Source organism: Watersipora subatra, chromosome 2, assembly GCF_963576615.1.
Source record: "Watersipora subatra chromosome 2, tzWatSuba1.1, whole genome shotgun sequence".
Classification (NCBI taxonomy): Eukaryota; Metazoa; Bryozoa; class Gymnolaemata; order Cheilostomatida; family Watersiporidae; genus Watersipora; species Watersipora subatra.
The window spans coordinates 56887024-56902751 of NC_088709.1; the positions used below are offsets into that span (position 1 = coordinate 56887024).

The window sequence follows — 15728 nt, forward strand, 5'->3', positions numbered from 1 at the left end:
ATTACAAATTTGCATTCCTGATATTGCGAGTCTTTTTGTTATCTTTACATAAATCTTCACGACATCATAGAAACAGCATCTTTCTGTCAACTGATGAAATTGGATTCAATGCTATCAACAAACAGCCAATTAAAATGCTAACAGCTGCGTTCATTGGTGTCCAAGTTCAACACCATGAAATCCTATCACCTCCCCAATACGAGGATTACTATGGACGCTCATAGCAAAATGACATCATAGCAGCTAATCATTGCGGTCTATCACCTAGCTCAACATTGACTTAAAGATGTGGTTGCGTCAAATTTATGTTGATTTTAAAAGAAAGCATTTTTTTTCTCTATCAGTTGATATGTTGTTTGTTGTGTTACGTGATCGCATTGCCAAGATATTTGAAGATTAAAACCGAAAAAATCTGATCGCCGTAAAAACGCTCAGGCCACAGAATTGTGCCCAGACTTGCCCAAAATGATGTCACGCGTTAGGCAACCTGTCTCTATCTTTCGTATTCACATCGGCTATTTGCGATAAAAGTCTAGTCTTACGCGGCTCTATTGGCATGTATCTTATTTTGTATTTGCTCATGTTGGCTAGGATAAAATTTTAAATCCTGCTACAGATGCATTATTATGAATGTTTCAAAGGCCTCAAATAACGAAAATTGAAAATTTGTTCTACTCACTTTCTCCAAATGTTGTGTAAAGATTTGAGTACCGACTACCAATTCTACCGGTCTACGGTAATTCTGTCAAATCAACTATGTAGAACGAGGTCTTTGTATCAGCACAGTTCTGCAGCTACCCATACTAACGATATACAACCTCCCATAAGTCCCGCCCACATTATGTCTGTCGCCTATCCTTGGGGCGGGCTGTATATCATCGCTTACACCGTCTACGTACTAGTTTCTTACTAGTAGTATCCTTACCGAATACTACCGAAGCGAAATAAGCAAGCCAAGTTTGAAAAGAATATAGATAGGGATAGAGTTTTAAGAATGAGAAGTCTGCTGCAAACTGGATTTGAACTCACATTCTCTAGTTCTGCGGACATCCATATACCATATCCAATTCACTACAATATTCTGCAAATCATGTTTTGCATTATCTTCAACAATATTATTTTATTATATATTTTTTACAAGCAAAAATATTTTCATCTCGGCGTAAAGCTTTATTAAAAATATTCATCAAGTCGTGGCCACTCACATAGTATAAGCTGATACAATAAGACAAATTCATCTACTGCAACAAACTCAAACAAAACATCATGGCTTATGCAGCACACATTCAAGTCTCTCTTTTCCCTCTATGGCAGTTTCCACACTGACAAAGCTTCTTCGGCAGGTGGGACGACATAAACATTCTGTAATCAGTAAAACAAATGCAATAAATATATGTCATTCATAGATATGTCATTCTAAAGCGTATCTATTGACAGCTTCCAAATTGGGAGTTAAATAGATTGCGAGTGTAATTTTAAAAACGAATAAACGTTTAACAAAGGCACAAGTACACCAAGCCAACGATTCGAAGCTTTGGTTCTGGAAGTTAAAGATTTGCATTGATCAATCGATTTTCTTCACTTTCTACAAGTGAAAAGTGAACATCTAATGTCAAATCACAAATCTAATTTACTAGATATAGATGCCACAAAAAATTTGAAGCAAATGTAGCTAAGTGAACTGATAAAAAAATATAAAACGATGATTAGTGATAGCAAAAAGTTATAGTTTTATTAATTAGTACATGGAATTAGTATTAGTACAGTTAATTTACCTCCATTCTGTCTTCCTCTGCAGCAAAACGCTGCTGATGCCTGTCAGCTTTGACCATAGGCTGTCTACTCCAATCTTTTACTAAAAGTTGCTCAGATAACTCTGAGTCGCAGTCGCTCGAACCTGAAGCCATTTTAAAACTATGTATAACTTAGTAATTGTTGAAACGCGTTGAATCAGTAACGATGAGAATTCTCTAACGATGAGAATCTTCGAGATCACAGACAACGCGTTTTACGAGTGATAACATTTATTACGGCCTATATAAAAATTCCGCGCTCATGATTGGCTAACGAAACGACCTCATATTTATCGCTCGTGGTTTCGTTTCAGATATCTTGCTTGTGACGTCACGAAAGAAGCACCCGCTGGAATGTGAGCTTTTTAAACGAGGGCCTCATTCAAACGCATATATCTCTGGACAGGGTTGGCCTACAAAGACAAAAATGGCATCAAATTGTAGCTGATGTTTTATCCTTTTTTTGGTCTTAATTTCATTAAATTGAATTTTTTGATGCAGCCACATCTTTAATCGATGGTATGCATGGGCCTGTACTGCTGATTTTACCAACAGGCTGTGATGCAAAAAGGCTGTAGAATAAAAGATTTACCAAACCTGATCAGAGGTCTACCATATATTATTTTTTGTTAGACAAACCAAAGAATCAGGGTGATGTCGGAAGCTGTCCAGTTGTACATTCAGAGCATCCTGAGAAACGGGTCAGCTGTTGGAATTGTCTCCTTTTCTAGTGTTGCTATTTTAAATGCTGATATGACAGAACTTACCAATAAGGAAGTGAGAAAAGATCTAATGACAAAAGTACCCATCAGTTCGGGAGGCGGAACCGATATTGAGGAGGGAATTGATGAGTGTCAACGCGTGAGTTTTCAGTCTCTGAATCTCTTCAACTATTTAATGCTACTTTGTTTGCAGTAATTTATATATTTAAATAAAACAACTACGATGTTAAAAAATTATATAGTTTCACGTCATTAGTACTTTTATTACACTACATAATCACTTTGTGTTATTTCAACCCACATATCACTTTTTTATGCACACTCCACACCTGAAATTAAATAGAAAATGTATAATAAAAATGCTAAAATAGAAGTGTAACTGATGAAAATTTGTTGCTGTGTATATATGGTATGTAAACCACAACTTGGCAGGGTGAGATGGATTTAACTAGTTATTGACAAAGATAGCATTTAACGACAGGAATATTTGCTTGGTGTCTTTGATACAATCAAATAATATTACCATACTAAATGGGATATTTAGGCAGCTTAAATATTTCAAAAAAATTGAAAAACTAAAGAATATTAACTATTAATAAACATGCAATTTAAAGTTTTCCTTTTTGTACCACATTCTTTTTCTATTTCCCAATCTCTCTCTCTCTCTCTCTCTCTCTCTCTCCCTCTCTCTCTCTTTTTTATCTCTCTCTCTCCCTTTTTTTTTATCTCTCTCTCTCTCCCTCTTTTTTATCTCTCTCTCTCCCTCTTTTTTATCTCTCTCTCTCCCTCTTTTTTATCTCTCTCTCTCCCTCTTTTTTATCTCTCTCTCTCTCCCTCTTTTTATCTCTCTCTTTTTCTCTCTGTTTTCTCTCTCTCTCTCTGTTTTCTCTCTCTGTTTTCTCTTTGCTTTCTCTCTGCTTTCTCTCTGTTTTCTCTCTGTTTTCTCTCTGCATTCTCTCTGTTTTCTTTCTGTTTTCTCTCTGTTTTCTCTCTGTTTTCTCTCTGTTTTCTCTCTGCATTCTCTCTGTTTTCTTTCTGTTTTCTCTCTGTTTTCTCTCTGTTTTCTCTCTGTTTTCTCTCTGTTTTCTTTCTGTTTTCTCTCTATTTTCTCTCTGTTTTCTCTTTGTTTTCTCTCTGTTTTCTCTCTGTTTTTTCTCTGTTTTCTCTCTGTTTTCTCTCTGTTTTCTCTCTGTTTTCTTTCTGTTTTCTCTCTGTTTTCTCTCTGTTTTCTCTCTGTTTTCTCTCTGTTTTCTCTCTGTTTTCTTTCTGTTTTCTCTCTATTTTCTCTCTGTTTTTTCTTTGTTTTCTCTCTGTTTTCTCTCTGTTTTTTCTCTGTTTTCTCTCTGTTTTCTCTCTGTTTTCTCTCTGTTTTCTCTCTGTTTTCTCTCTGTTTTTTCTCTGTTTTCTCTCTGTTTTTTCTCTGTTTTCTCTCTGTTTTCTCTCTGTTTTCGCTCTGTTTTCTTTCTGTTTTCTCTCTGTTTTCTCTCTGTTTTCTCTCTGTTTTCTCTCTGTTTTCTCTCTGTTTTCTTTCTGTTTTCTCTCTATTTTCTCTCTGTTTTCTCTTTGTTTTCTCTCTGTTTTCTCTCTGTTTTTTCTCTGTTTTCTCTCTGTTTTCTCTCTGTTTTCTCTCTGTTTTCTCTCTGTTTTCTCTCTGTTTTTTCTCTGTTTTCTCTCTGTTTTCACTCTGTTTTCTCTCTGTTTGCTCTCTCATTCTCTTTTTTCTTTCGCATTCTCTTTTTTCTCTCGCATTCTCTTTTTTCTCTAACACAAAAAAATAACATAAGTGTGTAAATCCTACACAATATTACTAGATGTTTTGATTTCACTATAGAGGTCATTTTTAATGTCGTATACTCAAAAATAATTTCACTTAACAGCGGTGTGCTAAGTATTTATTGTTTACATATGTTTTTTGCCAAGTTTCCTTCTTTTTGATAGCCAGCTGATATCATCTTACTTGGTTCATATCTTTTTTGGCAGTATTTTCTTTTATCTAATCCTCTTCTAATAAATTTCATATATGTATACATCTCAGTGGCTCTAACTTACAACTTTTCTACCTGAATAAGCTTGCTAGCTTACTCTCTTTACCACCCTCTTGTAAATTTAGCTAACGCACCCGCCCGCAAACTATTTGACGTATAGGGCTAAGTAACCTACTCCCCCTACAAATCTTCCACCTGTGAATTTAGCTACTGGACCCTGCACAACTTTTTTTGTCAAAATAGTCAGCCTGTGTGATTCTCTGTAATTATTTTTATTTTTTTTATAAACACATTAGACTGGCCCCTCATCCCTGTGCATGAATGGTGTTTTACATCGTCTAATTCAAGTTTGAATAACATAAAAATTGTCTTGACTGTCTACTTTAGATTCTTACACAATACACTAACGGCCACCTTACCAATACCAGGATACTTCTGCATAGTGATGGTCACGGAAATGTAGGTGACTCTATCGAAAGAATAAGCAAGGAAGGCATCACTTTAGACACAGTCTTGTTTGAGTAAGCAGCCATGTAACAACACACGAGCCATTTCTATATAAGCTTCAGCTAACCAAAACTGATATAGGTAGAATATTTATTTAAAGCGACAGAGTCTGTTTAATACTGTAGTCTAAAAGCACATTCTGATGGTACTCTAAACTCTCAGCTTGAATAGTTGAATATACTAAAATGGTCCTTGGAAATTCAAACAAGTAATCTGTTGTCTTTATAAGGTAACCAAAAAACATAGATTTTAAAGATAGAACATAGTTTTTAAACATGGTCAAGGAGAGAGGTTTGTATAGTGATAAATTAAATAAGTCCATTTAAATCCATTTATGCCAAATTTATGTTTAAAGCTCATTTTTTTGTTCCGGTACTATTAACTTAATTTGACATAAACGGTTTAAACACCTTTTTATCATTATGGACATCTTTACAGACTCTGAGGTAAAAAACTTGGAACACAAAACTGTTAAATTTTGAGCAAAAGTGAGTAAATGGAAATAATGCCTGATTCTAAAATACTAACAGCACTTTGAAACAATGGCTGATATTTACTGTAAAAATTAAATGAACAAGCTTCTAACAAGTGAAAAATCTGGCTGCAGTGTTGTTTTGGCCCCTGTGGCAGTTATAATCAAAATTATAGAGCTTGTTGCGCTTACTATTGCGAAAAGCTTTTCTCCTGTATATGTTCCTAACAGAACTTGATTTCAATTTTTGGAAAAACAAACAACAAAGCAGCGATTGAAGTCAACAGATATAATTCTTCACTGCGATATCAAATATTGTTTTTGAATTACATTCTCAACTGTGCAGTCCGGATTTTTCATGCTAAGTCTCACTATCACATCTTTTTTCTAAGAATAAGGCTTTAGAATTATGAGCTTTAGCAGTGCTAGTTTAAATTTCTCGAAGATAATAGTTTTTTGACTCTAGGCTCTTTCCAATGGTGCTATTGTCAAATTACACCAAAAAGTGTAAAGTATCATTCTTGAGCATAAACATAGATAGTCATGGAGACACTTGCACTAAAGTGCAAAAAATTATTTCAATATCAAAGTGAAGAGATGAACAAAAATCTTAAAAGCTGAACAGGAAAAAGAGAAACTTTAGAACACCTTTTCGTACTACAAAGATTAGGCTGTTTGCAGGAAAAAACAAGAACATATGAAACAAAAACTGGAGTCACTGATTAACCAATCAATCAAAATTTTTTCATAAATTCAATCATGTCTTTTGTCCAAGTTTGATTGCTTTTTAATGCTTCACAACTGAAGCAGTTGTAAGACAGCTGTAATGTTATACAACAATTTTAATGATTTCTACAATGATGAAGCAAACTTTTGTAGTCAAGGAGGGTATTTGGCTGACAGAGCCAATGAGACAGGAGGCAAAGAATATCTGGCAAGTGATGAATCGGGTCAGAACGGTTTGCAGAGATTCTATGAAGAGACTGCATCACGATACTGTAAACCTGAAATTAGAGACGCTGTGGTGAGCTCGCTGCAACTTATTTAAAACTAGTACGCTTGGCAGTTTTGTGCTCTGTGAGAGATCGTAATGAGTATTTAGTATGTGCATAATTATTTGGTAAAGTGAAAAAGTTGGTGAGGATTGCAGTGGATATTAGAGATGGTATGTGATATATTAGAAGGAGGGATTTGAGTTCAATCCCCATGTGAGGAATTCTTTCCTAAAGCTCTTAGTGCAGCCTTGGACAAACGAACGGAAGGACACAGTTCTTATTATAGTAAAACTTATTGACGTCTAAAATAAGTAATTTATAAACTTTAAAACATAGAAATATAATTACATAATAGAAACCTATGGCTGCTTTTGACAAATTTTCACAACAAATGTGGGTTATTTAATACTTAAATACATTATATTAAAGTATGTAGATTCATATTGAAACAAATAAATTGAAGAAGGAAATACTTTTCTAACTACAGTTTAAACAACTATTATGTAATAGGTTAGTCAATTTATTTTTGTATGCAACCACATCTGTATTTGAAAAGTTTAAAAGTTTTGCCGATACTAAAAAGTTCCATTTTTATAGTTCTACTGGCCAAAACTTTAGAACCATCAATTTTTTTCTCTTTAAAATAATTTAAGTCATACTGTGTAACAGGTTTCTTTTTAAAAGCATAAAATGACAATGTACAGCTCGTGTCTTGTTGAAAGCTTTCAAATGGCACTATACAACAGGTGTCTTTTCAAAAGCATTCTAATGACATTGTGCAGCAGGTGTCTCCCCAAAAAAGTTTAAATAGCACAGTGCAGATTGCTCTCCTCCAAAACATTCAAATGACACCATTCAGCAATCCTTTTGGGCATGGAAAACTTTTGCACTTATGAAGATATTTCAATATCTACTGGTGAGCTTAGTGACTCAGCAAGCTATCATAGCAAGCAGCTTTGCACTACAAATTTTTAGGTAAAGAGTGAGAAGATAACTCTACCATACAACATACTCAGTTACCAAGGAAGAGCTTATTTAGACAGAACAATTGGAATGAATACTAAAATGGTGTTTGAATATGATAAGAAAGTAAGAGTCGGTGTATCAGATAACTTTACTACAGATGTAACAGAGAATGACAAGTTGAAGGCCATTGTCATCATTATTGAAGATGTAATAGTAAGTATCAAATAAAATATCATAATAAGGTAAATTACACAAAATAATTAGTTGACATACTTTCGACCAGTTGACATAGTTTTGAAATATGGAGAAAACTCATGACTTGAATTAATTTCAATTTCAATAAAACCTTTTTTACTAAAATACTAAGACTTAAAATTTGATGATATTATTTATGTTGGCTCTATTTGAACTTTCTTTTTAAGTTTAAATTATTTTATTACTCCATTTCTAATACCAAGCTGTGTATTTGACATGTATATTCTTAGGTGTTAAAGTTTTTTTTGTTTAGGTTTTCATTTTTTGATATTTTGATGTTTATATCATTTTATTATATTTGTAGCGCTGTAATAGCCATTAAATGTGAAAGTTTAAAGACACATATTTTTAAAGTTATAGGGCTTGCATATGTTAATGTAAACTAAATTTTTAGAACTTGCATAATAGATATAAAAGTTGTGAAAAGAAGTGCAAAATATAACATTTTTTAAATAGGTAATAGTTTATCAACGTGTATGCTACAAAAAATTATTTTTTCTAAACCTATTGCAGTTCCTTTGCCAGGCATATCCTAAAATTTCAATCCTTTTTTATTTTGGCTTCAAGCGTTTTAGTAAGCGTTTAGCAGTTACTTGTTTTAATGTGTTTTAACTGTTGGAAGGATCACACACACATATACTAGTCAGTGACTGAAATACTACTCAATGCTAGTAAAGTTATGTGTAAACACATTGAAGCGTCAGTTGTAATATAAGTCTAAGAAAGACATGTCTCGTGTTAAAATCAATGCAGCACAAACAGTAGCGCCTGATTTTTATGTAAATTAGACTCACTTGAAATGCCTGTTCTAGGACCAATTTGTTTGAATAATGACAGACCTATCAATAGGTCTATTGCATATCAACCATACTAAAACTGCAAACTTATTTAGTTTTGCCTCTACATATTTCATAAAGTTTCTTTAGCAATCTTAAGCAAAGTGTTTACACGGTTTACATTGTTGACAATTTTGCTAAACTAGTTCCCGACAACAATATAATCAAAACTACTGAAATTGTTGGTTAACATACATATGAAAACACTTTTCATATCAGTGTCTTACAGACCCGGCTAATGTAACAGTTTGTTGCAAAAGATCCTCCGGGACAATTTACTTTTCTATAAGCAACTAAACCATTTGAGTGTAACAAGCAATATATATATATTTCAAATAAATAAATGGTACTGTTCAGAGTATGCAACAATCAACTGCATGGTATAAGGCATTCAAGTGCTTTGCTTAATTGGACTCATCTATGCTGTTTTCACATGTCTTTTTTTGATATACTCTGCACCTCGACTGCAGAGACCAACTCGATTTTACGTCGGTCCTGTTGACAGCTTGGTATTTGATCCAATAGCCCTATCGAGAGTCATACTTCTGAGCGATCTGAGAACGGCTTGGTCTTTCCTTCAGTTGAATTCTTTTTCATCTCGAAGGAGCTGATCTCCTAACCTTGATTCGGTGGTCCTGCAGTGCTGCTCTTTTAAGCTTTGAGCCTGTCTGTTTCATGCTGCCACACTATGGCAACTTAGCATCTTTGCATACTTATGTAAAGCAGACACATGGCATGTATGTTTTAGCACCAATTCATAGACTACACCATCACAAAAGATAACCCAAATCTTGAAGCAACAGTTATTGTGACTATTACTTCTTCTCCTCTTCCTGACACACCAGCAATTGAAGTGAATAGCAAGATCAACAACAGGCATTTAGAGTTTACTGCATCAACTGAGGTATTCTTAAACTGCAAGAGTTTATTTATAAATATGACTTATAGGTTGTTGATTGCTTAGGTCAGATTAGTCAAAAAAGTGTCAAACTAGAACTTGTACAAACTTGATAAAGAAAATTGTGCATGTGCATGCAAAAGTGCAAACATGCATGTGCAGGATGCTATCTGGAATCCTTGATATTTTAAACACTAGCCTTAGCTGAGCGTCAGAATTATGCTCAATAATAATTGCATATATTATTTTAGCTGGTTTCGTACATTGGAGTGTTCCAAGGATTCACACCGGTTTTACAACTCACAGTCAATGTTATCATTGAAGATCCAACAGGTGCATTGACCTACATAGAACATAATGACAACGGAGCAGGTAATGATGGCACCATTTTCTTTCAGCTTAACTACAGAATTCTCTTTATTTGAAGCCGAAACTGGCATTTGTTATTTGATTACAGAGAAGTTACATAGATTGCAGATAAGTCTCTACATCTACACATAAAAAGGTGGTAGTCAAAATACAACAAATTAATTAAAATTATTAAGTTAATTTAAACTATGAAAACAATTGAAAAGTATTATTACTAATTTATAGTGTCTTACCTTTTACCTAATGCATACACTCATCGGATGATCCTGCCAACTGTGTGCTTTTTCAATGTACCTAACGATTGCCAGCTGTCACAGGTACCCGCAATCTCTACCCATCAAAGTTATATGTCACATGCACCTTTTATTTATAAATGCCACACACCTGACTAAGGTGCATTTTACATGTATCTCTTACCTATATCTGTTTTAGAAGTACCTACAACCTATGTCTCTCATAAATAATTGCAACCTGTATCTTTGAAGATATCACCTGCATCTATCATACATACATGTACCTGTCACCTGAACCTGCCGCATGCACCTGCCACATGTAAATGCAAAATATCTCGCCCATTTGCTCTTTATACATATGCCTACCGCATATTTACAATAGTACTGCCAAACACTACCTGCTATAATGAAAACCTGTCACTTTTTCTGTACCATATGCCCTCTTGCTAACAGCTACTTTATCCACTTGTATAACTTGTCAACTGCAGCATCTTCCTCCTTCACAGAACAGTTACTGTCAAATGTATCTTTTCTACCCTTCTTTAATACATGCCTGTCAGAGGGGTCTTCATTTTGACATCTGCTACATCTCCTTGTTGTTTATGTAATATCTAACAAACTGTGTTTTTGATAGTTTTAGATGCCATATTCTGCCTCTTGTTTTACTTTTTGGCTTAACTTTGATTTAATACAAATTTGTTTATAGCTCAGTCACTTTGGTTCTAAATGGTTTAATTTTATCTGACTTTGAAAATTACTCACCTATGTGCATTTGGCATGTCGTTTTTCCTATAAACTTTGACACAATTTTAATGCTTTTTCAAATGTTACCAAAAATGAGTGATATCAGTTATGCATGCATGTTAGCTAAAGAAGGACATAAATACTAATAAACAACCATCTTATGTGTGTACAAATAATTAACTTTAATCTATATGATAAAGGAAAGGATTCCGTGCCAAATGATGGATATTATACTGGACATCTCGGAGCTCACCGAATAAGAGGATTGTCCAATAAACATTTCTATGGCCTCAAAGTAAGCATGTTCAGCTACCTACAGTGAAACCTCTACACACAAAGTTAAATTGTATTCTGACCTGTTTTAAAGCTGATCTGTATTATACTAAGAGCTGTATCTGTCTATTGTCTGCCTGAAAAAAGTGGAAAGCGATGCACCGCACAGGATTTGAACTAGGATATTTGGCTTCTTTGATCCACATACCAACCATTGCAACATCCCACCCACTTTCTTTAACTTAGAATAAGTGTAGTTTAAATTAGTATTATTTAAATTCTTTCACTAATTTTCTTTTATATTTTCAATTCTTAAAATATTTGCTTATATTCTACATGCATGTCACAAAAGTTGCTATCAAACTTTTACAAAATATACTTTTACAACATTGGAAATAGATTTATAAAGGCTGATAAACTCTTAGTTTTATATAAATTGAAATTTGACACACCTACCAGCTTTATATCTTTTGTTATCTCAAAAAGTGTCAAAAATTGCATTGTGTTTTGGAAATTTTACGCTTACAAGTTATCAACTTTTGTGGATAAGGGACAGTTTATTTAAGAGTATGTCATTTTTGCTGAATGCTGAAATGCGCTGCCCCAGTGCTGTATGCCAGTATGCTAAAATTTTACTAAAAGCTTAAAACTAAAAATGAACAAATGACATTTGATTTGCTGACTTTTCAATTTTTTTAAAATAGCGCTAAAAGTATATTATTATTTATTATTATTTAACCTGAGCTGGTAGCTCGCAATAAAGGTGAAGTTGTTACTCATGAGGGTGAAGTAATAAAACTACATTATCCAAATTTTTTGAAAACTGAAAAAGTGGAGTACTAAGCATTTTGGCTAACTACAGTATATATCCATGAAATACATGATTTGTATTGATCATTAAAAATAATAATTCAGAACACTGATTAGGCATGCATTTTTAAAGAACATTTCAGCGAAATGGCTTTCTGTTTACAGCTCCCTTAAATTTGGTTTAGTGGTGCTTTCGTATGGCCTACACACCATTACACACCATATGGCCTACATACCCTATTATGCACTACAGTGTGGCCTACACAGTACATCACATTAGTCCATAATAGGGCAGTGCAAATGGTTTCATAACTAATAGCATGCTCGAGCATCATTCACACATCTGAATATTGGTTCGACTATATGAAGTCGAGTCTTATGTAGTTTTATTGGTTAGTCAAGAGACAAGCTTGAATTATTGCCAACTAAATAAATTCCTTACCTTTGATTTGATTTAGATCGACATTACCGGAGAAGGTGTTCTCCCTGGTCAAAAGGTCATAGGGAGAAGAAAGAGATGTGTGGGCTGTGGCAGCCTGGGAAACATCACAAGATCAATGGGAGGTAAAATTTTACCATAAATGTTTTGATGTTGATGTGCATTGTTCTTTTTGTTGTGCCAGTGTATAAATTTATTCAAGTAATTGAATATGCGTTAAAATTGTGTATTTTTGCGACTGAAATTATAATTTAATTAGATATGCACAGATACTTTGCTTTACCAACCCCTACAAGCCAAAGAAAGCATAAGCTTTACAAAAGACTGTACACTTGCATGCAAAAAAGCAAATAAGGCGATGTGACAAAAAGTAATGATGAGTAAGCAACTCCTAAAGGCCGTGAAAAGTGAATAATTCGTCAGTTTGCTTGTGGTCCTCATTTAATGAGTCAAATGAGATAAAAAATAAGTGAAGTAAAAAATCACTTTATTGGATGACTCTCGCAATCTCTCTAAGTGAAAAACTGAACTTTATGATAAACAAAATCAAATATAAGAAACTAGTAGAATTCCTGGCAGCCCTAATGACTGTTTCTTGTAGGAGGTGTGATTGTGATCAACAACTGGGCTCCTGTGCCTGATACAACTCCACCAGAAAGAATTACAGACCTCACAGTTCTAGAAGCTTCTGAAGAAACGAGTACATTTACATTGGTTTGGACAGCGCCTGGTGAAGACCTTAACATTGGTAGAGGTAAGTGTCTAAGGTAGGTAAGGGAGAACTGATTCATTTTAGCATGAGCTCGTTAGGTGGAGATAACTGAGCTTGAAAAAAAAGAAATAACTTTCCGCGCCAAAATATGCCAAAAACATTTCATTACAACTTGTTGCTAATAGGTCAAAAATTTTATAAAACCTAAACAAATAAACTCACTGCATCTTGCATCTCACTCATCTTGAAGGCTTAGAGCAGGGTTTGAGAATGTTAAAGAGCCACGCCGTACAACTTTAGGAGATTTGCACAAAACATTTTTGGTTGGTGAGGAGTTTATTAATTACCCTATTGTGTCTGTGCTTACGCAGAAAAAACAATCATTTACCCGCATTGAGCCCTTAGAAACATGTTTACAGCCCTTGATGTGCCGGAGTTTGATTTGCACAAATGTTAAATGTTGATTGCATTACTACTTCACAATGACTACCAGTGTCATACGCATTACAGTTACCGAGGCTTCAAAAGTTTTTAGATATATAAACTTCTGATGATTATCTAATTAGCAATAATATTACTGACAACGCTGGTTACATTTTCAACAATCTATATACGGTATATAAAATTATGTGTTTGTTGCCGTTCGTATGTCCAGTTAACAGGTATTAGTTAAAATACACACGCTTGCGGGCTGGCAGTCCAGTGTGCCTTGAGAGATCATGACATGTAATAATCCTACGCACAGTTATTTCAAAGTGTAGCAATGTGGCTGCATGGTTCAGTAGTAGTGTCCTTGACATCCGATGTGCCATGCACCTGTATGTGCGGGTTCAATTTCTGTAAGGTGTAGTAGATGTTCGTACTGCTCTTAGCTGGCATTGGACAGACATGATCTTTATTATGGTAACCAATAGAATATTAGCCTAAAGTTACTAGCTTAAGTTTTTCAAGTTTGATGGGTGAAGAAACTTGACCAATGGCAACTACATTACTTTTCACTGTTTATAAGCTATTTTAAATCTTAAGCAAATGTGTAGCATAAAAAATGTTTTTCAACAATTTGTTTTAGCTATCCTTGAGCTTTTGAAAATTTAAATAATATACAGGCGACACGCACACGCACACGCACACGCACACGCACACGCACACGCACACGCACACGCACACGCACACGCACACGCACACACACACACAAATAAACTAATACCTTTATTTAAAATTAGAATGGTGAATGTTGTACATGTTGATTAAAAATAAATTTCTTAAAGAAACTTTTTTATTACCAGCGCAACGCCCGGCATTCAGCTAGTCTTCACTATAATAAAAGTCGTGTCCGACAGTCCGATGTCAGAAGTTGTCCGATGTCAGAAGTTGTTCGACCGTCCGATGTCAGAAGTTGTCCGACTGTCCGATGTCGGAAGCTACGCTAAGAACATTAGGAAAAAATATTGGGCCACTCACGGGCACTAATGACTGCGCTACTTTTGCATTTTTCTACATCCAATAATAACTGTGCTCATACTTATTACACCTGATGATCTTCTACACAAACTGCCTGTGTATTAGTACAAATAGCACTGTTGTAAGCTGTAGCAATAGGAATAGATTTTCTAGCCTGAAAATGCTCAATCTGTTTAACTAACGCTAGCATGAAATGGGACTAAAAATAATCCAAGCTCAATCTGCAGCACATTTATATATTTGTCTTATACCACTAGTTGATGTAAAATTTGATGTTGATTTGTTTACATCAATATATTCATATAGAGGTTGTATTTTAAAAGATATGACATGTTTATTTGCCATTTCCAAATATTAGGTTTTACCAAATACTTACCGGTAGTTATATCCCCATAACCAAATATTTGAGTAGCCACAGAGTTATTTCATCTGCTCTTAAAATATTCATAAACACAAATATAATTTTTGCAGACATGGACAAAATTTAAATTCAAGTGAACTTTTAGATTGACATAAATACAAGAGATTCTTAAAGCCCCAAAATCCTGTCTACTGTAGCATTGTCATTGCTGCTGTAAAAACTATATTCATGGCTTCCTTATGAGCCATTTTATTTGTGTATGAAAAAATCATTAGCAACTGAAAATTTTTGGATTTTTTGCATCAATATTTTAGTTTGACAAAACAAGATATTGAACAAAAAGTTAGTTGCATCTCATACGCAAAACATATTAGTTTAAAGTTGCGTGAAATAAAGTGAATACCGTGAAATATATTTCTATAAAAAATATAATGTATTATATAATTACGTCAATGATGTCCACTTTGTCATTATGTATATGTATGCATGCACATGTATGCGGGCATGCCAGTGCATGGTTGAGCTTGTGTGTAGTCTATGTTGTGTGTGTGGTTTGCATGGTTTGGTGGCTGTGTATTGTGGTTGGGTAGTTGTGCTCAGAGGGTCTAATTGAGCATGTGTGGTGGGTGTGTAGTGTGGTGTGATTGGGAGGCATCTGTGTGTGTGCGTGGTAGTGTTGGGCCAGTATCTAATTTAGTGCCGGATCGGATATCCTTGCAATTTTTTATCGGTTTTCCCGGTATAGGTATTCTCTGTATTTACCATCTTCAGTATCTTTTGCCAACTAAGAAAGTTCAGTATTGTCGGTACTATTGTTCGGTATATGGTTATCAGTGTGTGTTTAAACTTTAAATGGTTTAAAGTTTAATGGTTTAAACTTTAAACCATAACTGTCTC

The 15728-nt window shown here is 34.4% G+C and overlaps 2 protein-coding genes across 2 annotated transcripts; one reads left to right on the forward strand and one right to left on the reverse strand.

Annotated features, from left to right (window-relative positions):
• Nucleotides 1-2802: 2802 nt before the first annotated feature.
• LOC137388354 (uncharacterized) lies at nucleotides 2803-4226 on the reverse strand. The gene is made up of 2 exons (XM_068074841.1): nucleotides 3423-4226; nucleotides 2803-2844 (listed from the first exon to the last, which is right to left on the reverse strand). The coding sequence occupies exons 1-2, from the start codon at nucleotides 4224-4226 to the stop codon at nucleotides 2803-2805; spliced, it is 846 nt and encodes a 281-aa protein (XP_067930942.1).
• A 595-nt stretch (nucleotides 4227-4821) lies between these two features.
• Nucleotides 4822-14479, forward strand: LOC137388355 (calcium-activated chloride channel regulator 4A-like). Its single transcript, XM_068074842.1, has 10 exons — nucleotides 4822-4836; nucleotides 4888-5021; nucleotides 6359-6503; nucleotides 7450-7653; nucleotides 9280-9435; nucleotides 9681-9801; nucleotides 10976-11070; nucleotides 12317-12422; nucleotides 12899-13064; nucleotides 14296-14479. The coding sequence occupies exons 1-10, from the start codon at nucleotides 4822-4824 to the stop codon at nucleotides 14477-14479; spliced, it is 1326 nt and encodes a 441-aa protein (XP_067930943.1).
• The last annotated feature ends 1249 nt before the right edge of the window (nucleotides 14480-15728 follow it).

Coding starts and splice junctions, on each gene's coding strand:
- LOC137388354 (XM_068074841.1), bottom strand. CDS start 4,226: ATGAGAGAGCAAACAGAGAGAAAACAGAGTGAAAACAGAGAGAAAACA. Junction 2,845..3,422: donor AGAGAGAAAGCAGAGAGAAA/GCAAAGAGAAAA, acceptor ATTTAATTTCAG/GTGTGGAGTGTGCATAAAAA.
- LOC137388355 (XM_068074842.1), top strand. Junction 7,654..9,279: donor TCATTATTGAAGATGTAATA/GTAAGTATCAAA, acceptor TGTATGTTTTAG/CACCAATTCATAGACTACAC. Junction 9,436..9,680: donor AGTTTACTGCATCAACTGAG/GTATTCTTAAAC, acceptor ATATTATTTTAG/CTGGTTTCGTACATTGGAGT.